General features: G+C 36.1%; 1 protein-coding gene and 1 long non-coding RNA gene across 6 annotated transcripts; one reads left to right on the top strand and one right to left on the bottom strand.

Annotated features, from left to right (window-relative positions):
- Window positions 1-116: 116 nt before the first annotated feature.
- LOC143884913 (uncharacterized) lies at window positions 117-12,890 on the bottom strand. 3 transcript variants are annotated; one of them, XR_013253097.1, is made up of 9 exons: window positions 12,747-12,890; window positions 10,557-10,722; window positions 2,539-2,662; window positions 2,362-2,443; window positions 2,160-2,295; window positions 1,917-2,075; window positions 1,718-1,838; window positions 1,438-1,602; window positions 117-1,297 (listed from the first exon to the last, which is right to left on the bottom strand). It is a non-coding gene; the product is annotated as an uncharacterized LOC143884913 (long non-coding RNA). The 3 variants fall into 3 exon arrangements; XR_013253094.1 differs by having other exon boundaries at window positions 1,531-1,602; XR_013253096.1 differs by lacking the exon at window positions 1,438-1,602.
- Window positions 12,891-16,314: 3,424 nt separating this feature from the next.
- LOC143872970 (soluble inorganic pyrophosphatase 4-like) lies at window positions 16,315-27,014 on the top strand. Of its 3 annotated transcripts, none has more exons than XM_077376779.1 (9): window positions 16,315-16,470; window positions 21,843-21,984; window positions 22,350-22,378; window positions 23,410-23,475; window positions 23,556-23,663; window positions 24,695-24,760; window positions 24,838-24,958; window positions 25,634-25,715; window positions 26,777-27,014. In XM_077376779.1, exons 2-9 carry the CDS (start codon window positions 21,852-21,854, stop codon window positions 26,817-26,819), a joined length of 648 nt encoding a protein of 215 aa, XP_077232894.1. In that variant the 5' UTR covers window positions 16,315-16,470; window positions 21,843-21,851; the 3' UTR covers window positions 26,820-27,014. The 3 variants fall into 3 exon arrangements, with proteins under 3 accessions (XP_077232894.1, XP_077232893.1, XP_077232895.1); XM_077376778.1 differs by having other exon boundaries at window positions 16,349-16,570; XM_077376780.1 differs by lacking the exon at window positions 16,315-16,470 and adding an exon at window positions 20,537-20,644.
- Window positions 27,015-27,400: the final 386 nt, after the last annotated feature.

Genomic DNA, 27,400 nt, shown 5'->3' with positions numbered 1-27,400 from the left:
CACCATAGTTTTCCACCAACAGAAACAAAACAATAAACAGGTCGAAAAAGAGGGAAAACGATAAGAGAAAATGGTTTAAAGAGAAATATAGAAGGTGAATCTTAGATGCGTGGTAAGAGGCCCGATCAGTGGTGTGCAACCTCCGTCATCAAGATCCCACATCTCGTGTTGAAGGATCGTGGCGAGTATGGATTAGGGAGCTGCGACAGACCATATTGAGGCTCACTCTTCAACAACACCCAAGTTCCCATTGCTCTGATTGTAGAAATGTGGGAGGAAGAAGATGAGAAAGGCCTATTTATTTGATAGCTAGGAATACAGAGCGTATTTTTTGTCAACGCATTTAGAAGGGGTGGGATCGTGAGTTTAATGGAGGAAAAGAAAAGATGTTTCAATATGTTTTGTATTTCCTTGCAAATCTAACGGAAGAATTAAAGAAATTTTATCAATGAAGATAGAAAAAGGAAAGTTTACAAGTGTTTTTATTTCCTGTAACGGAAGAAGTAAAGAAATCTTATTAAGAAAGGTAAGGATATCAAGAGATTATAACGGTTACGCGGTTGAAGGGAGAGAGAATATGGGATAGCAAGTGAAGTCGGGCAAATGTGGGATGTGAATAGGAAGGGTTGCATACATTTGGAAGGTTACTAATGACAATAAAGGAGGTGATGTGGCATATGGTTGAAGAATTTGGAACGTTCTGCAATAATAGGTCTTTTTAACGATCAAAGAGAACTCATTCTAAAATTGCGTTAAGAGAGAGTTATCGATATGATTTTTTTAAATTGCTGGATAGAGGAGGGGCTGCCACGTGACAGCACCCCAGCTTAGAGGATTCCACATAAGAAAGTAGATAAAAAAAAATTACAAAAGATTTTCATAAAACTTCATTAAGTAAATAATTAAAAAAAATAGTAATTAAATAAATTATTTTTAATATTAGAGTTGCTTAAAGCAAAACGAAGAAGTAATCATTCTCTTGAAATAACATATTTTGTTCCCAAATAAGAAGTATTCATTCTTATGACATGAATTCAATTCTGACATTGTTTCAACTTCGCTCTGAACCTAATCTTCTGAATCCCTGCAAGATTGATTGTTTTTTATTTAGTAAATATTTTTTTAATGTAAATAAATATTTTTATATAGATATAGTTGTAACCTTATGAATAATTTTTTTTGTAGGATTTTTATCTGGAGGAGTTTGAATGAAAATTTGCGCATCTTCTTCTGTATTTGCTCCTTTCGTCGGTTGTTCATCTTCCGAAGCTCTTTTTTTTAGCAGTAAATTTGTCTCCTGCATAAGAAATAATTTCGAATGAGAATGCCATGTTTATATATATATATATATATATATATATATATATATATATATATATATATATATATATATCAAATAACATGTAAATATCTTTTTGTAGAATTTAAATGTAAAACCTGTATTGTCTCCAATCCTGCGTATTTTTCAGTGTCAATTATTTTTGAAACCGTGAAATTCTGCTTGGATGTTTTGAAATTGAATGCAGTCACCTTTAATTGGAATAGATATGTTCTGCCTATTAAATTTTCAATTGCAAGCGGCATAATTTCTTTCTCTTCATCCTGTAATGTAATTAAAGTTGGTTGTTTTATTCATTATAGCAAATCAGACATAATAAAAAATTGATTGTGAAATAAAATTTCAATCTCCTTCAATGAGTTTTAATGAGTTGGGTACCTTTTTCTCAGGAATGCTAATCTATGCAACAGGTTGCTGAACAATATTTTCTGCTTCCCTATCAAAAATCACAAAAGTTGTTGATGTTGTGTGGTCTTCAACCTCTACTTGTAGTCTATACCTGCAAAGTTTCAAATTGAACATATTAAACCTTAATTTTTTTAAACTTTACTAATAATATATATTTGGCCAAATTTACCTTTTTAATGGGAAGTTAACTTTCTTATCGCAAGTAGGACACCAATAATATGAACTTAAAGGATCACACTTCTTTCGACAGTCGTTGCATGAGAGATAGTACCATTGATACTGCGAGTCAACTTTTATGATTGTTGCTTTGCAGAAAAAAAGTAGAATCCTGTAATTTTCGATGTTAGTTTTCTTTTGATGGTCAATATATATATTTTCCAAGAAATGAAATTTTTAATAATATTTTTCTAACCTTTTGTTCGCTTTGATTGATGAAATCTAAGACTTGTCTCACTGTTCTTTTGTTGTTTTCAACCAATTCTCTGTCAGCAGCTAATGATTTCCTTGGTAGATTTATTGATTGTAGAATCTCTTTTGCATCCGTAACACTATGCAACATGTAATTGTTAATTTTATTTATAATTAATTTTTTTGCTATAATATTCAATATATACCTATTTTTGAACTCTAGAACTTCTGGAATTGCCAAGTTTACGTAAAACTTTGTAGCATTTGTTGAAGAGAGTGATAGATTTCCTGCGTAATTTATGTAAGAATACCATTTATAATATATTTAAAAGAACAATTTCATAATATTATTGCGATATAGGAATTAGAATGTAGTTACGTACCGAGATATTTCTTCACAGTAGTTGAAGTGATAATAAGAATTACAGGCTCAGAAATATGTAAGAAAGCATCTTTGTTTATCTCCTCTGCTAATTGTCCCCACAATGTTATTCGGATTTTTTTTTGCTGCAAAAATATATTTGTAAAATTATTCAAATACAAAATTTTATAATGTTAGTATTAATTTTCTAAATGTATTATATTGTCTTGATTTTTTACCTCTTGTCTTGAAGCTCAATTAATTTTTTATTCACCTTCTTTCCTTTAGCCTGTATTTCCTCAATTGCAGAAATTGCAGTGATTTGTCCAATTACATCTGCTGGTAGTATATTTAATATTTTTTAGCAGATGTTATAACAACAAATAAGGTAGCATATAGTGGAGGGAATATTTTTTACCTGTGAGGTAGACGTTATTATTTACTCGTCCGTCTAGAATAGTAAAAGGTATTATTTCGAATCTGTGTTGTCCAATCTCATCACTTTCATTCATTTTCTCTTTAACAGAGGTTGTTTCATGGAAGTTTATCATATATTTGTTTGAAACAACTCTGTATTCATTTTTGCTGTCAACTACAGTGAAATTCTTTATCACATACTGTAGACACCCCATTTTGACCGAACCCTAAACCGTTGTTTTTGTTAAAAAATCCTTTAAATAGGTGAATTTGATGTCCCAAAATCAGTCAAAGCGTAGGTCAAAGTCCCATTTAGGTCCCTCTAAAATTTCAGAAAAATCCGTCGCGATTTATATAGCAAACGAGAAGGGTAAATAGTGTTGTATAAATTTAGTGTCGCAGAAGGGGTGTGCATTATCCTGACCAGGAGGTGACCTGGTGGGAATAAAGCGTGGGTAATTTGCTGCAGGAGGGTGTCCCTGGGTAACCAGAGAAGCACGAATTTATTCATTAATTTTTCATTTAACATTTTTTCTGTGGGCCACCCTATGCAACCAAAACCAAAGCTAAATCTACTAATGGGGGTTGTCCTATAACATAATGGGGGGGTAAAAATTTTTAGATTTTCTATAAAAGAGAGCTTAGGCTCTCATTTGTAAAGGATCTAGGTTTCTTTCACAAACCCTAGCAGAGCTCATAAAAGAGAAACCCATTTCCCCTTTTCTTCTTCCTTGAAACCCTAATTCCATTCTCCGATCTTCTTCTCTGAGCATTTCACCGGAGTTTCGGCTGGCTGCTCTCTGGTTCAAACGCTATGTTCCTAGCAATGGATCTGTTTTAGTATAGCAAAATTTGTTTTGATCTTAATCAAACCCCAAGGTTTCGTCTTGCAGCTAGAAGTTATAGATCTATTTCAATTTCTGTTGTTTCACTTGTTAAATCTCAGATCCTTACATTCATTAACCTCAAATCTTTTAATTTCGCTTTGAAACCCTAGCTTTCTATTAAGTTCGAATTTTTGTTTTTGTTTCAAAGCTATAGATCTAAGCTTCATTCTTTCTTGTCATTTGAATTCTCTTGAAATCTCTACAATTTTACAAAGTTCGTACTAAACTCTTCGATTGTGAAATATTAAGAAATTTTTTGAGGAGTTTTAAAGAATAGCAGTTGAAGAAAGGCGAAAAGGTAAAGATCCTCTGAAATTTGGAGATTTAAAGTGTGTTGTAAAGAAAGAGGGGTAAATGAAGATCTAAGAATCTGTGGATCAGAAGTTTTTGCTAATAGCTATAGCTACAATTTCGATCAGGTAGCTCAATTATACAATTTTTTTTTTTTTTACTATTCCTCTCTATGTGTGGGATTAGAGCTAGTTTGTATATTTGTATTCCGTAATAGTCTCTTGATAGTCGTCAATTTGTTATAAATTTCGATGTGCAAGTAGTTTTTTTTTTTTTATCGCCCTTTCTCGATTTCTTCTAATTTTCAGTTTTGCTGCTTTAGTGTTTATATAGTTATCTTCATTTTTTTGGTTGGTTCATTTGTGTTCTAAAAAAAAAAGTAAAAAAAAAGTATCCAAGATCCAGTGAAGCTTTTACACCTGTTGCAATTAAGCCTAAATATATGTGATTGTGTGTTGTTGAGAATCAATGGTAGATTTTTCATAATTCATATTAATTCTCTCTGAATATGTGCTCGATGATATGTGGCTCTGATCTTGTTTGAAGACTTGTGGAAAATCTGTAGTACCTCATTATTGACCTTTTAATGTTGCATAGATATTGGCTAGTGTAAAATGTGTACATATAAGAAGTTGTGATCTTAATGTAAATAAAACATGATCCAGATTTCTAATTAGTAGTCATCTTATCGGTGTTCTTCGTTTAGGCTCTGAATGTCGAGGTTTCTTGGTTTTGACAGTTGTACATATTCTCCCTATTGATAATATGAGCTTCACTTTGTTTTTGGAAGGCATATCGAATTGACATGTTTTATTGTTTAGATGCCCATATTTATATGTTGCTGCTACATCTTGAGGTGTTGGATATTTTGAACAATATTACAGGGCATATGAACTCAAGATTTTTTTTTATAGTATGGATAGTAATAAATACATGGTGTTTTATCGGTAGTAGTACTGATTTAAAAAAAAAAAAAAGAAAAAAGAAAAAAAGAAGAAGAGGGTTTTTGACATGCTCAGCATGTTCGAACCAACTGGGGCTATTATGTTTGTTTGACATGGTTTTCAAAGTTCACTAAGTTCAGAATAATGCAAGATAAAGGATTCATTTTTTATTTTTTATAATTACCATTACTAGAATGTTCAAATAAGAGGTAGAATGGTTTCAAGTATGAGGGTACTGTTTGCTAGTTTAGCACTCAAGGCATATGTTTGCCTTGTATTTTTGTTTTGTACTAGAACAAGTTCTAATGCTTATTCTTTTTTCATTTTGTTAGAATCTGAGTTGTGCATATGCCGTATGCGTTTGAACGTGTGTGTGTGTGTGTCTGTAGATATGGTTGTGTTTTTATATGTATGGTTCGTAGCTTACCTCAGACCAATGTATTTTGTATTTCAGTTTTTTATCCAATACATTTCTGCTCACAATTCAGCCCACTGTTGCCCCTATTTCAACACAGATCCAACCCACTTCAGCTCTTGTTTAAGCACAGTTTTCACCCACAAATCTGTCCATGTTTTAAGCACGAATCTGTCCCAGTTTTGAGCGCAAATCTATCCATGTTTTAAGCACGAATCTGTCCCAGTTTTGAGCACAAATCTGTCCATGTTTTTAAGCACGAATAGGCCCCCGTTTTGTGCAGATTTTGTCCACCAAATCTGTCCCATTTTCTGCATAAGTTTAACCCGCAACTCTGCCCTGTTTTTGGCACAGTTCAGTTCAATGATTCAGCCCTGTTTTGGCATGATTTAATTCATTAATGCAGCCCCCGCTTCATTTGATAGTAGCAGCCCTTCATCTCATTTGATAGCAGCAGCCCTTATACCCTTGATTTTGAAAGTCTAAACCTTGATAATGGCGATGCCCATAGCAGCCCTACCCTGTTTTCTTTCAATTTTTGCTTATAAGTTGGTGATGTTTCTATTAATTCTAGATGAATTTTGTGAGAATCTTTTTTTTAGGAGTGGTAAGGACCCTGGATTATTAATGGTGGCATTGTTTCTTATAATGGCACGAGCTTAGCTTTTCTAATCGTTTGTCCCTAACAATTTTTAACCAAACTTCGTTTGAACATTGGGTTAAAATGCATGCCTCAACATGTGGCTATAATATTAGCATCATCCCTGTTTCCATGTTTGCTTGAGTGTCATTTTGTTCATACAATGAAAGTGAATGTTTCTTTTATTTTACACTTTATATGCTTAGAAAATACCCTTAAATGCTTGCTGTCCAGCCCTTTGTTTTCTATTTTCGGATTTCTAAAGCTTAAAATCACCAAAAACAAACATATCAATTTTGTAGATCTCGTCAAGCCGGTCAGTTCGACATATGGCGGCCCAAATTTGGCCAAAAGACGAGAGAGTTATGCTCGTTTAAAGTTTTCAGTCCATAATGATGTTTTTGTCCAAGTTTTTTAGAAATTTTCGTGTCGAGTAACTTTTGGGCTAATTCTGATCAGAATTGTTCGAAACTGTCAACTGAAAAAGTGTTCGTTATAATATCTCCTAAAACTGTCTTATTGAGCAAATGTTTCCATAAGTGCTTTTTAATATGTCAAAAATGACTTGCAAGCTTCAGTTTTTCTGAAACAACTGTCATTTCTGCAACAGCAGCTTGTTGGCCATTTTTAGGCTATTCCAGGTCTGTTTCGTCCAAAGCCATATAAAGAAAAAATGTTCTTAAAAATATTTTCTAATACTTTGTCCTTGAGTGAATTTTTCCAGAAGCGATGTTTTAAGTGTCAAAACTGAGCCCGAACTTTCAGTTAAAACACTAATATGTCTTTTAATGGCGATGGATCGGAAGAGGCCATTTTCCAGCCACTTCTGGCCAGATCCAAACAAAGTGGTCAACTGAGAGAATGTTTCTTATGCTGAGATCTACAATTTTGATTATTAAAATTTTTGATGGTTTTGATGTTTGAGGGGTCCAAAAGTCAGTGAAAAGTTGCATTTTTCACACTATATGTCATAATTGTGCTATTTCTTGAAAATCATGGACAACTTGAGCTCTATTCAATTTTAATGATTGTTTTGGATGTTTTGAGCTTGGTAACAAGTTTTAAATCATATATTGAATAATATTCATGAATTGTTTGGCAGTTTTTGACCATTTTTGGTGAAAATTACATGTTGAGTGGAAAGTTCAATTTTTTTTTTTTTTAGATTGTTTTGAGCCTATATTGATTATAATGCTTGTATTGAGACATGATGAGCATGCTAGCAAGTCACAAATCATATAATGATCAATTTTCATGATTTACTTTATATTTTAGAGCCTTATTTGCAAAAATTGCCTATTGTGTAAAGTGCTTTCAATTTTTTTTTTATGTTAAATGAGTGGTACTCGTGCTATATGTCAACCTAGACATCTAAAATTCTAGGATCACTTCCAAATCATGTCCAGACCTTCCAAATTCCATGAGTCTCATTTTAGGGGACACACTTTGTCTCATTAGAATGTTTTTTTTCTTTTTTTGGAGACAAGTCTTGTCTCATTTAGAGAGTTTTCCCTTTAGAAGGCTTACCTAGCCTCATGTTAGAGCCCTCCTTTCTAGAGTGAGCCTTTGACTCATTTGACCTCCTTTATAGAGCAATAGAGAGTCTTGGACTCATTTGCTTCCCATTTAGAGTTGGTTATCCTATATGTTAGGAGTTTGCCCCGTAGCCTTTTGGTTCGTCTGTTAGATAGGAGTTTATCCTTTAAGATGCTTTTACCTGCTAGGGATCTTAGATTATTTTCATTGTTCTTGGGACACCAGTTATTTGTTGTGGATCGTCTCTTTGAGGCGTTAGTTGCTTGGTCGGGGTTTTCCCCTTTGGATTTAGGACTTTGCCCTAGTTTGTGGTTGTGCTTGCGTGTTCCCTTTAAGATTGAAAGCATTTAAAGGTCCAGAGCATTGGAAAAGCTTTAAAATCCAAAAACATTATAAATTTGAAATTCAAAAACATATGAAAACTTTAAAAAATACCAAAAGCTTTTAAATCATTTGGAGTGTTAAGCTTTTTCTTTTAGTGGTAATTAGGAGAGTTCGTATTTTAAACTACGTTGGCTTGATCCTCTTCTATGAGGTACGTAGTGCAGCTTGGGATTCACATCCCAAGTCCAACCAAATTTTGTAAAATAAATCATTCAAACCTTTTAAAAAATACAAAAATCTTTTATACAACATGTTTTCGAAAAGCTCTTCCTCTAGAGTTAAGAGTTTCTCCTAGATAGAGAGTTTTAGAGTTAGGAGTTTCTTTTTATAGGTTGTTTGGTTGTTTTGTTTGTTATGTGTTTGTTTTAGAGTTAGGGGTTTGTCCTAGAGTTATAGGAACGCCTCCGTCCGGTCAGCTGGCGATCCACATCGCCGACTGATGACTAGAATAAGATACGCTAGTCCACCCTTTGTTTTCCTTAGGAAACACAGCCTAGTTACACATAGGTTGTAGGAACCACCTGCATTAGCTTAGGGCTAACATGCATTTATTTAAGGCATATAGGGTGTCCTAAAATCTACAATTCATTTAAATCTAAATGATCGTTCAATAAGCTTTAATTTAGGGCATATAGGGTGTCCTAAAATCTACAATTCATTTAAATCTAAATGATCGTTCAAGAAGCTTTAAGAACTAGTCCGGCCTTTTAGGTCGAGTATAGGATAGAGGTTTAGGTGTCTATGCATCCTAGCTTAGAATATGTGCGAAGAACTACGTTGCCTTGATTCTCGTGGAGGCGGGGATACGTAGGCTTCTTTGGATGAATATCAGATCATCTAAAGACTCGGGCTGAAATATTAGAGTCTTAGGTTTTGTTGATAGTACTTTAGGGTTTGTGTTTGCATTTTGTTGATGATTTTAGCGTAAGATCATGATAGCGTGTGTGCATTTCCTTACTTACTTACGTACTTAGCTGTAACATTTACCTGTTTATGTGTTTTACCTAGTTGTTTAGTTATAGTTCTTACCTGTTTAGCTGTAGTTCTCGCATGTTTAGCTGTAATTCTCTATCTTTATTAGGTTACTGATTATTATCCTTTACTATCATCTACTGATGTTTGCTCATTGCGCAGGTTTATCTTCTTAGCTATAACACTTTACGGTATTTCTGCATTTTCTATCTGTTATTTACTGCTTTCTAGATAAGATGTGTTAGGATTTTATATTAGGCGCTATGTATTCGCCCCATTGTAGATAGGCGCTATGTGAACGCCGTAGGTTTTTATTTCTGCATTTTCTATCTGTCATTTACTGCTTTCTAGATGGGATGTGTTAGGATTTTATATTAGGCGCTGTATTCGCCCCATTGTAGATAGGCGCTATGTGCACGCCGTAGGTTTTTATTTCTGCAATTGCTATCTGTCATTTACTGCTTTCTAGATGTGATGTGTTAGGATTTTATATTAGGCGCTATGTATTCGCCCCATTGTAGATAGGCGCTATGTGCACGCCGTAGGTTTTTATTACTGCAATTGCTATCTGTCATTTACTGCTTTCTAGATGAGATGTGTTAGGATTTTATATTAGGCGCTATGTATTCGCTCCATTGTAGATAGGCGCTATGTGCATGCCATAGGTTTTATTTCATTCTTCTATTATTTGCTTAGCATTTTTGTTTGTTCCTTATTTCATTTACTATTCATGATCAACTGCTAATTTTAGATTTTCTTTTCTGTACAGACTTATACCTTTAGCTATAGCTTGCATGTGTATGTCCACCAGAATTTAGACACCCATTAGGCATGTCACTCGTAACCTAGCTTTGCTTAGGTGACACCATTGTTTTCATTTTATTTTGTGTATGTTTATTTCTTTTTCCTCAGGAAATGCATGCTTAGGTAGACGATTCCTGAGAATTGTTCCTATTTCATATGATTTTTCGTCCGAAACTCTTCGAGGTTAATAATAAATGGCATAAGAGACCAAGTGCTTGCACTCGGACGAATTGCGGGTGCTCTTCAGACCTTCTCCATTCGTAATCAGGCACGAACCCATATATATTTCTGGTTATCCATGGTATACAGAGCATATTTTTGTTTAAAGGATCCATGGCCGTATACCGTGGATGGCGACTCTGAGTTTGTTTAGGTACGTTTCGAATCCGGACTTGTTCCCGAATCGAGAGGTATCTCTTATATATCGCCACTCGTGCTATGCTATGAGCGTGGCATTCGTTTCGAGAGTTCCTTGGTAGAGCTCTCCATTCACGTGGATGATCCTAAGAGGCCGCTGGGGGCTCGTCCCCCACCTCTCTCCCGGATCGGGGTCCACACATACACATGTCCTTCTTGAAGAAATGCTCTAAATTGATGAGTGAACTTATTTTTAATTGATGCTTGAATATGCTCCCCCCTATATAGACATAAATGTAGAGTTTTTAAAAATGTTCAATATAGTAATTTTATTTCAAGAATAAACAGTTATAATATTTAATTTCAAATAAAGGATGGGTGGCGAATACTTACTTCTTCATCAAGTAGAATTAAATCGAGGCTGATGAGTTCATTGTTTGACTTAATGTTAACAATATCCTACATTCTTGTTAATCTAACATGTATTTGCCAATCTTGTTTGTCCTTGTGGAGTTCTCTTAGCAACTGGCGTCCCCCTGCCATCTTTAGAGATCGGAATCTGAAAGGGAAAATAATTGCATCAAGAGATCTCAGAATCGAAAGATCTCAATAAATCCGCGTATCCAAACGACTCGAGGAACATATCATCGCTTGGTTCTTCCTTCGCTTCATTGAAAATGTTGTGTGTGTGTGTGTGTGTGTGTGTGTGTGTGTGTGTGTGTGTGTGTTGTGGTTGGCTCATGTAGGATCCCCTGGATCCTTTGTAACCTGAAAATTGTAATTCCCAGGTCTTTGCAAACATCTCTAGAATTTTCAATGGTATGGGACTTGGTGCAGATTGGAGGGTTAGGATCAGCCTATGGAAATGGTTTTTGGGGCATAACCTATTTAGGCTATGGCCCATCTAATGGATGGTTTGGATCATACTATGGTGTGGGCCATACCGTACTTTTAATAAAGTGAGAGTGCCCTCATAAAAAAAACAATAGTGCTGATAACATTTCCCTTTTTTTTTATAGGAATTTGCTAGCCACCTTCGCTATGCCACTTTTTGGCTTGTGGCCCATCCTTTGTGCAGAGGTGGCTAGCGAAAACATAAAATAGCAAAAAAAGTAATCATTACGATTTGTATTACGATTTGCTAAGTTTTAAATGAAACATTACGGAAAAATGGAAGCAAAGTAGGAAAATTACGAAAAAAAAACCAACCGGATGTACTATCTTATGACAATTACCAAAAAAAAAACTACAATGAGCATTAAAAACTTATGACAATTACTAAAAAAACTAGAAAAACTTATGACACTGATGGTTTCATTGAAGTGGCAAGAGAGTGGCAGGGTATTATGTTATCTTGTTTTTATTAATAAACTAAGATCTGTGAAAGAGAAATAGTAATATTATATTTTAATATCTCTGACATTGTAATTATACTATATCATATTATATTATATATCTGATAGATAGGAAGAGAGAAAAGGAATGAGAGGCTATTATATTATATTATACTTGAGAGAAGAGATGAGTATTATATTATATTATAGCAATCGGTGTACGCGTGGAAGGAAGAGGGACTGGGAAAAAACCTGCAAATCGAGTGGGTTGAAACGCCTCTAAAGCAGTATTGTAAAAAAATCTAAAGCAGTATTGTAAAATCTGTTTTACTTCCTCATGCACTACACTTGAAGAAGAAGCTCCATCTCTCTCTCTCTCTCTCTCTCTCTCTCTCTCTCTCTCTCTCTCTCTCTCTATTATAAGTGGAAGAAAACAAAGAAGAGAATATTGAAGGATCAGTAAGACAAATTCTGAAAAACCCAGATTGGGAATTTATCTATTTGCTGGGTTTTGTGTTGTTTCTTATGTTGGGTTATGTTTAGTTTTTGTGGAATTTGTGAAGGGATATCAGTTTTCTGAGGTGGGTTTTTGTAGATGTTGAGAATTTAGTGGTTCCTCGCCCCGTGAACTGCATAAAACTTGGTAAATATTTTTTACCAAAAACCTCAATTCTTTTTTTTTTCTCATGGAAAATATTCCGGGAAAACTTGTCCCTACATCCAAACATCGACCAATCTTCAGCCCTCCATCAATGATCCAAGCCGTCCATTTGTTGAGCTACAACTTAAATAAATTGTGCCCTTAGAAACATCTCCATAGGATGATCCACAAAAATCATTTCCATAGGATGATCCTAACCCCCCGATCTATAGAGGGGTTGCATTTTATGGAAACTTCTAAAGATCGGATTGTTATTTTGTATCCCCTACTTATAAAAGACTGTTTATGGTCATTTACATTTTTGGGATGTTTTTTCCTTTATATTTCTTGTGTGTGTGTGGTGGTGGGCGGGGGGTGTAACAGTGAAAAGAGGGGGGGCATAATTTTCTAATTCCACGTTTTCAGTGATATATATGTAGAACTGCATTTTACCATTCCACGTTTTCAGTGATATATATGTAGAACTGCATTTTACCATTCCACGTTTCCACAGAATCCATGATTTTTTAACAACCAAGAAAAATTAACAGAACCATGTGAAAAAACAAACTCAAAAAATAAGAGATACACCAAAAAAAATATAATTACCTTGCAAAGATGCCCTGGAGAGTTTCGGAAAGAGTTGTCGCTTGCCTATTAGAATAAAATTCTTTGCTAGAAAGAGAAGATACCTAAGAGGGGCTTTTAGAAAGAGTTTATATGAGAAACGTTGGATAATGAAGAGTGACAACGTTTGGGGGTTTTGGACGTTTGGAAAACCACGTGGAAAGATAGAAACGGAAGTAGAAAATACTTTTGAAATTCATTGGAAAGAGGGGCTGACACGTGGCACTAAACGTTTGATAAAGAAGAGTCACAACTTTTGGGGGGTTTTGGACGTCTGGACAACCACGTGCAAAGATAGAAACGGAAGTATAAAAAGCTTTTGAAACTCGGTGGAAAGAGGGGCTGACACGTGGCACAACCACAGCGTACCACATTCAGCTTATTACAGTAGATATATATATATATATATATATATATATATATATATATATATATATATATATATACTAACTTCTCCCGATGTTATGCTCATAATATACAACATTAACAAATAAAACACAGAAAGCATGGCAAATTTTTCATTTTAGCCTACCATATACTACTTTAGGCTTTCTTAGCAAGAGTTTAAATTTTTAGTGAAATAGACTTGCTAAGATAATTCTTTCGGCCTCTAAATTACTTGTAAATTTAAGTTGGACAAATTAAATTAAGAGTGGAGGTTAAGTTTGACTTTGTTGCATCCCCTTGCATAATCTGGAGGCACTTGCTATCTTCAAGATGCATACCTCTAAGCTAAGATTCAAGCTTGTATGATCTGTCATTGGTGAAAGTTTAGGTCGTGTTCTTCATTTCTTCTCATTCTCTAAATTTCGGAGCTGGCAAAATGCGTGGAACATAATCATTTGGAGCGACTCCACCTTACTATCAGAATTCCACACAAATTCAAGCCAAATACCACTCAAAAGCAGAAATAGGAGATCAGTTTGGATTCGTTCTTTCATTACCCCGATCGAAAATGTGAAGAAGTGACACATAAAATGGTTAAAGAACACAATCTTATTTTCTAACAGCCTTTTGAACGATTTTCAACCTAAGAATACAAGCAATTTGAGAAAGAGTAAGCATGTTGAGTGTGCATATACAAAACTTCATTTTCAGTGATGGAGATCTCCCTGTTGTAGAATTGGGGCTCAAAACAACTCTCCGCGGTGACAAGTTAACAATCCGAACACGAAAGTGTGTTTCCGGTTTTGTGTATTAACACTAGGCAATGTATCTGAAGTAAATTTGCAAGAACAAATAAAGTAAAGTGCAGTCCAAACCACAAACAAAGCACACAAGAACACCATGATTTTAAGTGATTCACCACATGATGTGTGACTACGTCCACGGGAGAAGACTTCAAAAGATTTGACTATGTGGAAAATAATTGGGTTACAAGCATGGTTTTAAATTTCGGTTTCGGCTAAAATTTCTAACTTATCCGAAACTGAAATTTTAGCCAAAATCCTGAAATTTCGGGCGAAATTCCACACGGCTAACGGAATACCATTTTTTTAGGACAAAATTTCGACCGAAATTGCCGAAATTTTGACCGTAATTTTAGTTTGAAATACTTTGACGGAATAAAAAATACTATTTTGTTATGAATTTCGACGAAATTTCCGAAATTCCGAAAGAAATTTGATAAATTTCGGGAATTTTGGTTTCAGAACGTTTCGGTTTCGGTCCTCACCGAAATCCAAAATTTCGGTCGAAATTTAAAACCATGGTTACAATAAGCACTCATCGAATAACAAAAACCCAAGCTTTCTCCGAATTACAAGAAAAACAATCTCTATGCCTTATAGGATCCAAGCGCCTTCGCTCCCTAGATAGATATGCTTTCTTCACCTTGTTCCTCACCCTTGAATCAACTTGATAGATCCAAGTCGTGTAAGTCTTTTTTATGTACAGTTCACTAAGAGCCGAAAGCAAAAACCCAAAAATTATTTATGTCGTTCTTATTTTCCTCTTGGACTCGTACACTATTTTCTCACGTTATTTTTCCCAAAGATGTACAGAACACCTTTTTTCCATATAAGGATAACCTCTCCAAATCGGTTCCCACATTGCCAGTGCTCATCGGATGCTTAGTTTACGTATTAATATAGGAGTCCTATAAGACTCCACCACTGACATCAACAAGGTGTTAATAAAAACACATTGTGCAAGAGTCCTAAAGAAGACAACTACAACATTCCTCTCCCTCCCCCCCCCCCCCCCCCACACACACAAACTCACACTTTTTTTGGGGGGGGTTTTTAAGTGAGTTCCCTTTTACAACTCAAGATTCTATAATTGTCCAAGGAGTAACATTTTTACACTATGGGCACGTTTGGCTACCATGATTTTTCTTCATGATAAATCAGTGTCTCCTATGGGCACGTTTGGCTACCATGATTTTTCTTCATGATAAATCAGTGTCTCCAAGTGCCGATGATGGAGAAGAATTGTGTCGCCCTAGCTGTTGATCCAGAACAGAACCGGAAGAGGGGGAAGTTGAGTCGATGAGTGGAGATCTATGAATGCACCTCTATTGAATCAGTGTCAGAAGATCGATAATCATTCAATCCAGAGTTGCATTTTGTCTTTTGATCGATAGATGGGCAAGACTAGACTTCTTCTGATATGGGATCTGGGTTCCCTCCCTCGAACTCCTCGATTCAATCATTCCCCGACATCCTCCCTAACAAGGGACTCCTTTTTTGGGTGAGAAGCGGTTAAAATTCAGGAAACAAAAAACCCTACTCAAAATAGGAATGACTTTTTCCTAATTTTTAGCCACTTCTCACCCTCATCTCAATCGTGCCTTCTCAAATCTCTGTCATTCTCCCATTTTCTTACCCCTCTTACCGGACACCGATTTATCAGTAAAAAAAACCTTAAGATGACACAAACTGTTCATTTGATGGGCCACAACGTAAATAGGCTGTAACCCGTAAATTATCTTCATGGAATGATCCCAACCTTCCGATAAGCAGAGATTTCTATGATATGCAGCCCCTTTTCCGGGCTACGATCATCCTATGGATGTGATTTGTCTAGTATGGCCTATTTAAGTTGTGGCCCATCAAATGAACTTTTTGGATCATCGTAAGAAGTGGGCTCCACTGTACTTTCTAAAAAAATATCTGCCACTCTGGCCTCTCCCTCTAAAATAGCCGCCATCTTTGGAATCCAGCTTTCCCAACTTCTCAAGCAACCTCTCTTTCAACCCAATAAAAGAAAAATAAAAATTACATGGCAGAGGTGGATTGCAAAAAACAAAAGAAAGAAAGAAAAGAAGAAGAAGAAGAAGAAGATACTAAGTCCAACTCATCAACCGGTCATGTGGACGGAACCCTTCTTTTCATCAACAGAATAATGCTAAAGACCCGTTACTTCCACGCCATGAAAATACCCAACCTCCAATTTTGATACTCGCACCCCATTTAACTTCGGGACCATACGATTCTGATCCCACAATACCGATATGACCAGCCAAACCACACGACCGTTAGGAATTACATCCCCTTCTTGTGGGCCCCACTGGACACCCTAAAAATCGAATATAATCCTGCCACGTGGCTGCTTAGCCAGCTGGAATCACATTTCATTCCGTTTCGAATCTCTCGTATATGCTTCCGCCATTTCGCAGTAACAGAGAGAGAGAGAGTCTTTTTAAAGCAGAGAGAAAGGCGCGTAGCCACGACTTTCCTCTTCTCTCGCCTTTTGCATTTACTAGGTTTTTTTCTTGTTCTCTCTTTATCTTTCTCTGCATTTTCGAGATCTGGAATTCTCTCTTCTTGTTCTTCTGCTCTGCATTTGAGGTTCTGTTATTACTGGTATGTTATGAGATCTTTTCCTCTGCTTGAGCTCGTTCTTTTGAGATTCGATTTGTTGAATCTGATGTGGTTTTCTTGATTCTGATTGAAGTTTATGTTTTAGCTTGTGGATCTGGTTGATTTGTTCTACTTTTGATAATTTAGAGTTAGATTTTGAGGTTTTCGGTGTTTGATTTCTCTGTTTTGTGGATGGAAACAGTTTTTGACGCAGATTATGCGTTCTCGTGCCCTAATTTCCATGTTTTTCACTTGCTTTGTTGTAGTTTTGCTAGATCTGTAGTCCTCGCCTTTTAGTGTGGCTAATGCGTTTTTATTTTTATTTTCGGTGAATTTATGGTTTTTTCTCGAAAATTTATTCTTGATTAAAAGTTGTTTTCTGGTGTAAGGTAGAGGTAGATTTTCATTTTGTTCTGGTAGTGATCGAAATGAAGGGGCTGAACCAGTGTTTAAAAACTCCTTGAAACGACAAGGAACTCGCCTGAGTCGACAAGGTTTTTTCTTGGCCGCGTTCCGCATCCCACACATCCGTGTTCCGCGTTTTGCCCGGTAGAGTCAATAAAAACTCCTTTGAGTCTCCCGAGTTATGACTGTGTTGATCGCGTCAGCTGCGTTCTTGGCCGCGTCCACGCCTAGTTGACAAGGATTTTTCTTGTCCGCGTTCTGCATCACATCCGCATTTTTAAACGCTGGGCTGAACCATGTTTGTAGCGATTTTTGTGTGAAGGTTCTTTTTTCTTAAGTATCTGTTTCATGGATGCGTGCATTTTATGGACTTCTTGTAGTCATGTTGGAGTGACTTTATTGCTTTTATACTTTCAAGTTTGCTGAATTGCATGATAATGGCTAAAGTTTTAGGATCTTAGGTTTTCGTATTCAACGATGTCGTTTTGTTAAGTCCTTACTCTGTTTCGTATGTGCTGAGTTTAATTGTTTTATATTTTTTAAGAGAACAACAGCGCAAGAGGTTATTTTTACAATCAATGGTAAATGGCAATATTTGGATCTTATTGGGGCATAGGGGTGCATGTATGTGAAATAATGACCGCTGATATTGTAGAACATCATGAGGCAACCTGCATGATCTTGGTCCCATTTAAACGCTCATCCCATGCATAAGAAAGGACTACAAGATCAATGGTTTAGCTTTTTTAGTGGAACTCTAAACAAGGCTTGATAGATCAAGGGCCTAAGATTATTCGATCAAGGCATTCTCAACGTTTTTTTTCCGTACTTATGGTTGCCATTTAGATCAATGGATCTGATCATATAAACGGCAGGAGTAGGGCCCAATATGTCTTTTAGGAAGGAGCATAAAAGTGACGTTCTTTTTAGCATTTTCCATTTTTAATATTAAATGTCCTGTGATTCAAGATCCTGGAAAGATTCATAGCATTGTTAAGTTTGTATGAGATCTGCACATAGTGAGTGGCGGAATAAACCATAGATGCAGGAAACGCCTAGGGAGGGAGGGGAACGCATTTCCGAAACGCTCTTCGGGAAATTGTGAAACGCCTGTGAAACGTCGGTGAAACGTTTGTGAAACGTGTTTCCCATTTCTTGGAAACGCGTTTTATTTCAATGGAAACTCGTTTCTTGGAATTTTAAGACTTTAAAAGGATATATTAAACCCCCTTTAGTTTACTATGGACAGCCCTATCTAGTTTAGAATTATATATATTATATTCAAGATTCTAGTACAAGCATTTTCCTATTAATGTGTGTTACCATCACATTTATGTGTTTCACTAGCGTTTCCTTTCGGTTTCACGTACGCTTCACTAGCGTTTCACAAACGTTTCCCAATGCGTTTCACATGCGTTTCTCTATCGTTTCCCGTTTCTCGTTTCCCCTTTGATTTTTTTCACTCGTTTCACGTTTCCGTTTCACGTACCGTTTCCCGTTTCCCATTTCCGTTTGCCGAACTGGTAACTATGAAATAAACATTACCCTTAATCAATCTGTTTGCAAGCTATGTCACCACATGTTTTATTTCTACTACCATATCATTCATTGCTTTTCTTTGTTCAGATTAAGAACTGAAGTGGATCCCAGAATTTAGGGGATTTGTAATTGGCTAGATTTGGCTGTCACACAGATAGCGATATTTCTAGTTACCCATTTGAAACACATAACTGGACTGCTTCCATGCGAGCGAGAAATATCATGGACAGTTACTAGTTAGATTCAGTTAGTGGTTAATTGATAGTCAGTGTTTCTTCTTGATCTTTGAACATTGATTCACATATCATATCTTAAGTCTGGATGTTGGTTATGATAATTGGCTTCTTGTTCCAAAGCAGAGTAAATTGGCCTTTGGATATTGATGGAGCTCCATTCAGCACTAATGTAGATTTTATCTTGGCACATATAGTTGTTGGGTGGCGACGTGCCTTTTATTTAGTAACTCACAGTGATTCTTTTTTGCAGTCTGGTCATTCTAGGGTCCGCAAATTAATTGTTCACGCAGTCATCTTGCTTGCGGATTTTAGATCTAAGGCTCTGTTTAAATGCTTAAGCATTCTTTGGGCAAGTAAAGTCCATGGAGAGAGGCAGGATTTTGGATGCAATTAAATCCATGGTAAAGCCATGTAAAGCCATGTGCTTTATTCTGTTTGGATGCAAGTTAACGAGAGAGAGAGAGAGAGAGAGAGAGAGAGAGAGAGAGAGAGAGAGAGAGAGAGAGAGAGAGAGAGAGAGAGAGAGAGAGAGAGATTTATTCCTTTTTCCATGCCACCAGACATGCAATTATGTTTCTTGTCTGGTGGTCTTCAAGGATTTCGATGCTGCATTGGTAAACAAGTACCATAAAGTTGGAAAAAAGTGCATTTTTTTTTGCTTGGGGTTTGCTTGAAAGATGCCTTGCATGTGGATCCAATCAGAGTTAAGTGAGCTAGGAGACTAATGCCAATCTAACAAATATCTTAATACAGTATCACCTGCTTAATTAAGAGGAGATATTTGAATTCTTATATTTTATTTATTTATTTTTGGAAACTTGATAAAAAGGACCCCCAATTGTCCTCATTCGTCTATCAATATTCATTTAAGTTCACGGTTGCCTCCTTTGTGGCAATCCAACTCGGCTAAAAAATTTCGAATTTTTTGAAAACCTTTTTACGATTTTATTTTTTCCATTCTCACGTTTGGATCGATGCCTCCCGCCATGTATAAGAAGTTAATCATGGCCTTAGTAGCTCATTTCAATTTAGTGCTACATGAAAATAGCCTTCCTCAATAGAGACTTAGATGTAGAGGTCTGTGTTTTGCATGAGTCAACCTGAAGGATTTCCATAAGAAAAATATTCATGTGGTTTGCAAGCTAAGGAATACATAGCTAAAGCAGGAGTGGTATTTTAAGTTTCTTGATGTGATATTCTCATTTGGATTGATGAAAAACGTTGGATGTCAATGTACACTTCTTAAGGTCAATAGGAGGTGCCGGAAAAAATAAAATCGTAAAAAGGTTTTGGAAAAGAATTTCGGGGGGTTTTAGTTGAGTTGGCTTGCCATGAGGAAGGAGATGTTGACCGTGAACTTGAATGAGTATTCAATGTTTTTTGGCATTGAAAATAGAATAAAAAGTAGATGATTACTATAATTGAATTTGAATGAAAAATGGATGATTTGTTCCCAAATAGATGATTGCTCTCAATGGACTTGAACAAAAAAAATGGATAATAATTGTCATGAGCTTAAATGAAAATGAGGTGCTTATTCAATATATATACTTGTTGTTGGTAAAACAAAGAAGAACAAGAAAGAGAAGAAAAAGAAGTTCAAATATTTTAACAAATCATTTAAATGGTTTAACATTTAGAAACTTAGAGAAAGCTTATAAATGTATTCATTGTAAGTTAAAGCATTTAAGAAATTGAAGGATATAAGGAAACATTACGATGATAAACATTGTTACTTTGATTTTAACTGTGGTGGTTATGGTAATGCATTTCATTACGAAACACAGCTTGATGATCCTCACACTTGCGCTTCCCAATCATCAAGGGATGGAAGTGATTCTTCCTCAATGTCCACGACTATGGAGATGACGACAATCAAGAATGTTCATCAATATAGGTATATTTATTTAATTTTGAGTGTAAGTGGGTTAATAGTTAGGATATTGAGTATCACTAGTTTAACAAGTTGAGTGCAATTAAGCAGTTGAAGTTGAGTCAAAATTACAAAGGGTTTTAAGAGACTTATAAATAAAACCATGTGCAAGGCTTGTTTTCACATGATCTTTTCTTTTAATATAAATTTTATTACCTTTTAGTGAGTAATAATTCTATCTGTCTTCGTCAATCCGACGAATATCCTTCGTGGATTTGAAAGTGTATCAATCGGAGGATGACAATATTCAACCCTGACAGTATTCAACCCTGACTTGTTCTTTGCGCTTTCGATTACGCCAGCATGGAAGTTTGTTCGCCCCTTTGTTCAGTCCTTCCACTCCGTGAATAATGTGAGCGTGACATCACTCATATATGATTTCTAGTGTATGTTTCTGGGTCTCCTTGCTTAGTTGCGGAGAAATATTTATTGTTCCAGACTTCCAGATATGTAGATACCATTGCAAGGTGCTAACTGAAAGTCTGAATGTTGGTCTTATATTTTACATTTTTGAAGTAGGGTTACAGCTGATGCCCTACTTAATTCCATAACTAACTTTTGAGTGATTGACTTATTGTACTTTTCAACACATTGATATGGTGTATGTGAATGATTGCATTTAGAAATGGCTTCACAGGCTTTTAGGAGGATCACTTTGGTTTTAGGCTTTTAGCAACTTGAAATAATAATCATCCCTTATTGTTTATTATGATTAAGAATCCTAGTAACAGTGCAGATCTGGCATAGGTTATGGGGTTTTGTATATAACATCCTTGATAAGCTTTCACTTTGTTTGTTTTCTTGAATCTTCAATTTTTGAACAGAACTTTTCTGATATAATCTTGTCTGACCCTTGAGGCTCAATTCTTTTGGCACAATGGCAGCAATCTCAATACTGCTAACCTTATGTAACAATAGAAAAATCTATATTGTTTAATATCCCTTATTACCCGTCAGTTGTCAATATGTCAAGTTTTTAGTTTTTCTCCTTTCAGAATCATATTTTAAGTTTTAACCTCTGGCTTATCTTTTAGTTATGTAGTTATGCCCTACTATTTTATAAGATGATTTGCAAATTAATTCCCACAATATTCATGTTAGTTTTGAAGATTAGTAGGAGAGGACCTGACTATTGAATTTTAATTGCTGTATCTATTTCCAGCTAGTAGTTATGACTCCGCCAATTGAAACTCCGAACAAATCGCTTAACTCCCACCAACCACACCCACCTCTCAATGAAAGAATACTTTCATCCTTGTCCAGGAGGTCAGTCGCGGCACACCCTTGGCATGATCTAGAGATAGGTACTGGCTTTCATTGTGACCTTAGTAACTCCTGCTTTCTTTCCTTCAAGTTTCTGTTAGTAATAAGTTGTTGGGAGATGATTTTTTCACCCCCCCCGGTTAGGATTATGCGCCCCCCTTTTAAAGTGAATTGTGGGCAGACTTTAAAGCTTTTGTCGTCAAATCAAGTTAAAAGTGGGGTGCATAATCCTGAGAGAGAGGGGAGTGAAAAAATCATCTCCCTAAGTTGTTTTATTTTTTTTACGTTGTTATAATATCAAAAACTGAATACGAAGTAATTTTATGTCGTATTTTCTATTCCAAGAAAAAAAATCATTATATTTGGCTCATATTTTCTCACTTTGAATTTGCAATTTTGTATGCAGGACCTGGAGCCCCAACAATTTTCAACTGCGTAAGGATTACCAAACTCTAATTAAAAGAAAATAGTAATAATATGGTTACTGATACTCGATAGTTAATCTTTGAGATGCACACTTAGCATTTTTTTATTTGCATCCTTTTGGGAATAAAGATTGAAGTCAGTACCCATGTTTCAACGATTGTGGTAGTCAAGTATGCATTGATGCATGGAGGAAACATTAAATATGTGCACTCTTGGTTCGATAAATGTTGGAATTCCTTGTTTTTCATATGAGTTGTTTTTTCCTTAACTATCATTTTTGCTACAAGTTTTTTCTTTTTTTCCATCCGAAATAATTGGAATGCTTTTATTCAATAAATGAAAACTATATGGAAAATGAAGGTATGACATGCTTTTGCCAAGGTTGTCCAAAACATCCCTCATAATTTACTATTTGTTCCTAAGTAGGGCCATTTTATTAAAAAGACAAGGGTATTAATGCCGTGAAAAAATGTTTATTTGTATGTACAAATGTAGCACTATATGAGGGATTGGGGGGGGGGGGGGGGGGGGAGAGGGGGCGCGCATTGCAGATTCCCTTGTGAACTGTATAACCTCTGTCACCTTGGGGGGGTGCTTTAAATAGGTTTTGAGTGGTTTTTAAAATTGCTCATAGTTCTCTATTTGACGAGAGTTTTTTCCTCCTACTTGTAATAGAAGAAAATTAGATAATAAAAAAAATTCCATCACTTCCTTCACCCTGCCTGCTGCCTAATCCTGAAGTGTCCAACTTCTCGGTTGTTCAAGATTATTGTTAGTCTTAATCCTTTTCTAATGATTTTTTTGGAACTTATATGGCATCTAACTTTTGCATTTGAATGCACAGGTATGTTTTGATAGAGTATAGACTTTATCTATCATTGAAACTTACATTGGTTTCGTCATCTTTACTAAAATCCTCCCATTGATCTGGTTATGTATAGCAAATTTGAAATCTGAGCAGATCATTTTCTGAATACGAGAAGGATGGATTTGAAAAATAGGGTTTAGTTAAAACAGTTATCTTCTCATTTTTTCTGCAGGTGGTGGAAATAGGAAGGGGTAGCAAGGTGAAATATGAACTGGACAAAAAGACTGGGCTGATTAAGGTAATCAAGAGACGACTGCTTGGCTGTTGCTGCTTGAGCTCTTCATATACCTAAGGAATTTGTGGTATTCATACATGCAGGTGGACCGCATACTGTATTCATCAGTTGTGTACCCCCACAACTATGGTTTCATCCCTCGTACACTCTGTGAGGACAGTGATCCCTTGGATGTCTTAGTTCTAATGCAGGTAATATATTTCAATTTCATGGTTATGGTATATAGATCTGCAAGCATTCTTGGCACATGCTATGCATGCGTGTAAAATTAATGGGCCCCACCTTATGCATGGGATCGGGTGGAGATTGTGGGACCGACCCCATCAAAATATGAGGTAATGTGGTGGGCTCCACCTGATCCATGGGTTTGAGTGGAGTTGGTGGGCCCAGCCCATCGAAACATGGTGTAAAATGGTGGGCACACTGCACCCTATGCATGGATTTGGGTGGAGATGGGTGGCCCACTCATGGGTGCAAGATGAGGAGCCCAATATGAACCTCACCTTATCAAAACATGTGTTGTACAATAATGGGCTCCACCCATGCTATGCATGCGGTGTAGAAAAAAAATCCACCATAGAAAAAATTCCAGTAAAATTTTTTCATAGAAAATGTTTATGCACGCACGCACGACCCACGCATGCATGTAGACTGGGTTTATTTGGAAAAGTTAGTGATGCTAGGTTATGAGAAGAAAATGACTATTTTTCTATGATTTGGCCGACACTTTGAATTTATTGCTGACACACTTGTCATGTCGGCAACATGACACCTGTGTCAACACGTGTCGTCACTCCATTAGACACTTTTAAGTGTGGTTAGGGGTTTCCATGTTAGGTACCTCATATCCGTGTCGAAACTCGGCACATGAATCCGTGTCCACAATCATGATTATATGTACTTTCTATTTTAGGTGTGTCCCTGTTTCTAAATTTTGGGAGTTCGCCGTGTCCGTGTCGAAACTCGGCACACCAATCCGTGTCCACAATCATGATTATATGTACTTTCTATTTTAGGTGTGTCCCTGTTTCTAAATTTTGGGAGTTCGCCATGTCCGACACTCCGTGTCCGTGTCCACAAATCCTAGCTATTTTTTTCTCTTTCTTTATGTCATCCTGCTGAAATCTGTTTTATTTGAATCTCTGGTTTTAAAAGTTTAAGCTCAGTATTCAGAATCAGAACTTGGCTTACTGTTTATCGATTCTATTGCCAACATTAACAGGAACCAGTTCTTCCCGGATGTTTCCTCAGGGCTAAAGCCATAGGTCTCATGCCTATGATTGATCAGGTAAAATCTTCCTTGAAGTTGTGTATAACTGACCGTTGAAAGAAGTTCTAATGTATTTTAATGTTGATGAGGAACAGGGTGAGAAGGATGACAAAATAATTGCTGTGTGCGCGGATGATCCCGAATACCGACACTACACTGATATCAAGGAGCTTCCACCTCATCGCTTGGCTGAAATTCGGCGCTTCTTTGAAGACTGTATCCTATTTTATTTGAGCTGGTTGATGCATCGATTCCATAAATATCATGTGAATGCAGTATTTCCTCTTGGTTTACCTAAGCTAAATTTCCCTTAAATCATAAGCAAGGGAAAGTCTCCAGGGATTCTACTACAAGAAACAAACTGAAAAATAACCAGCATAATCCTTCACTTGGATTCTACTGCATTTCTCATTGTCATTTTGCATTCCCTTCAGAACCCATTTCTCAGCTGGTCTATCTTTGATGCTAGAGTAGGCAAAACCAGTTGCAGTTACAAATATATTTCCTAACTTAGCCAGTTCATCTGCTTTAACCTTCCCTTGGTATCTCCTGGCATTCTAAGTTCCAAACCATTATGCGGGAGCTTCCATCGAAGTGGAACTGATGCATTTTTACATCCCACAGCTTTAGCAGATCGCTTGGCCCCGGTCATGTTTGGCACCTAACTATGTTAAAGAGTTTCAAAGATTAGGAATGCCCCAAGTTTCCAATACTGCATTTCTCTTTTCTTATAGAAGTACTTGCAACTTCAATTGCTGCTAAGCACTCTGTTTCTTATGTAATGATATATTGTTCTATACTTTGTGCCAAAAATTCAAGTTCCCCAGTGTTCGTTAAGCTTCTCGCATGGTTTTCTTCCTTGTTTTTTTCCTTGATGACATGGACTCCCAGACAAGAAAAATGAGAACAAGGAAGTTGCAGTCAATGATTTCCTGCCAGCTTCTACTGCCTACGAAGCTATCCAGCACTCAATGTAAGTGACTCTTTTTGTTGCCCCTCCTATTTTCATCTATTAAGTTCCATTAACATTTTAACACCACCAGGGAGGTGGGTCCCATTCCGTGGAGGAATGCTTCACAGTAGGGCACGGCACGGCCCCATTGTAATTCAATCTGGCGCTGGTCCCACCTTTGATTGATCCAAACCCTTCATCTGAGAGGCCTTGCTTTAGATCTGGCTCCAAAATAGGCAGATCATGCACTTGTAACATCAAATAACGTGTATTTTTCCATTGAATGTAGATCAATGACAAAAATCACACACTAGATGTTAGAAATGGATGGCTAGCATAATTTTCGTGACATGAGAGATCGAAAGCAAGGCCTATCAAGTGGACGTTTCAGATCAATCGAGCTACCATATCATTGGCCCTGTTTGGATTGCAAGAAAAACATATCTTGTAAAACGAATTTTAATCTAAAATGATTGTAAAACGAATATTAATCTCATTTTTCTCCGTAAAAATAGGCGTAAAATTGGTTGTACGCCCATTTTACAACGAAAGAAACTGATCCTGTGGAAAACAAATTTCCCAGGAAATAGTTTTTGTTTCCACGTTTTAGAGAAATGATATGGTTATGGGTTATTTAGAGTGATATTTTTATAGGGAAATGATATCTGCTCAAAGTGTTTTGATAAACAAGCGCTCCACTTGTTTGTCGTGTAGTATTTAAAGGGATGTCAGACGATATTACGGTTCTCATAAAAGCTCTTTAAACCCTTTAAATACAAACAAGTGGAGCGCATGTTTATCCAAACACTTAAAAGGGAAATGATACCTGCACTGCTATGTTTTGATATTGCCTTTTAGTAAAAAGACAAGCTAAAACCACGGAATATCAAAACATTATAGTGCTGATAACATTTCCCTATTATAGATTGAAAGTCTCTTAAATAAAACTTGAATTGCATCGGTTAAAATTACTTCTTTTCATGCGTAACCAAGTAATGGGAAAGCAGGAAATACTTTTCTATAAAATTCCAAACAGAGGCTTGATTTAATTTATTTTTATTTTTACTTCTTTTGTTGTGAAGGGATCTTTATGCAACCTACATCGTGGAGGGGCTCAGGAGGTAGACTCGGTGATGGAAGATGTGATTTGGAGTGCATTTCGAGCTCCATTTTTTGTGTATTGCGTTCTTATATTACTTATTTGATAAACTTATTATCTGTACGAAGCTTATGATTTCTCCACGCAAAACTCCAAGTGTGATACGTGCTTGATATACCCGAAAGAAAATACAGAAGAAAGTAAAACCTACTATTTGCACCTCCCATGTCCTACTCACTCCTGCTACCACAATGCCCCATGTTAGAAGGGTGCCCATGTTAGAAGGATCATTAGATCATACAAGGGTATTTTGGTCATTTTCTTAAGACATGGGTACTTAATATTTTCTCTTTTTGGAATTTTTTATTTTTTATTTTTAAAATTTGTTTCTTATTCTGTTTGCTTGTATCATTTTTTAAAATTCATGAAAAGTTGTGAATTCGCCAACATTACGAGAATTCATCAACATTATATGGCCGTTTGGATACATGGATTTTATAATCCAAGATTGTAAAATCCTGGATTTTACAAACTAAAACTTGGAGTTTATAATATAAAACATGTATTTTTATAATCCAGTATTGTAAAATCCCAGTTTGGGATTGTA

Source organism: Tasmannia lanceolata, unplaced genomic scaffold (genome assembly GCF_043159265.1).
Source record: "Tasmannia lanceolata isolate RefF3 unplaced genomic scaffold, GAP_Taslan_0.1 ptg000002l, whole genome shotgun sequence".
Taxonomy (NCBI): Eukaryota; Viridiplantae; Streptophyta; class Magnoliopsida; order Canellales; family Winteraceae; genus Tasmannia; species Tasmannia lanceolata.
Note: the sequence above shows the minus strand (reverse complement) of the source record. Positions and strands in the feature narration are given on the sequence as shown.

Coding starts and splice junctions, on each gene's coding strand:
- LOC143872970 (XM_077376778.1), top strand. CDS start 16,364: ATGCTTCCGCCATTTCGCAGTAACAGAGAGAGAGAGAGTCTTTTTAAA. Junction 24,761..24,837: donor TCATGCCTATGATTGATCAG/GTAAAATCTTCC, acceptor GATGAGGAACAG/GGTGAGAAGGATGACAAAAT. Junction 25,716..26,776: donor GAAGCTATCCAGCACTCAAT/GTAAGTGACTCT, acceptor TTTGTTGTGAAG/GGATCTTTATGCAACCTACA.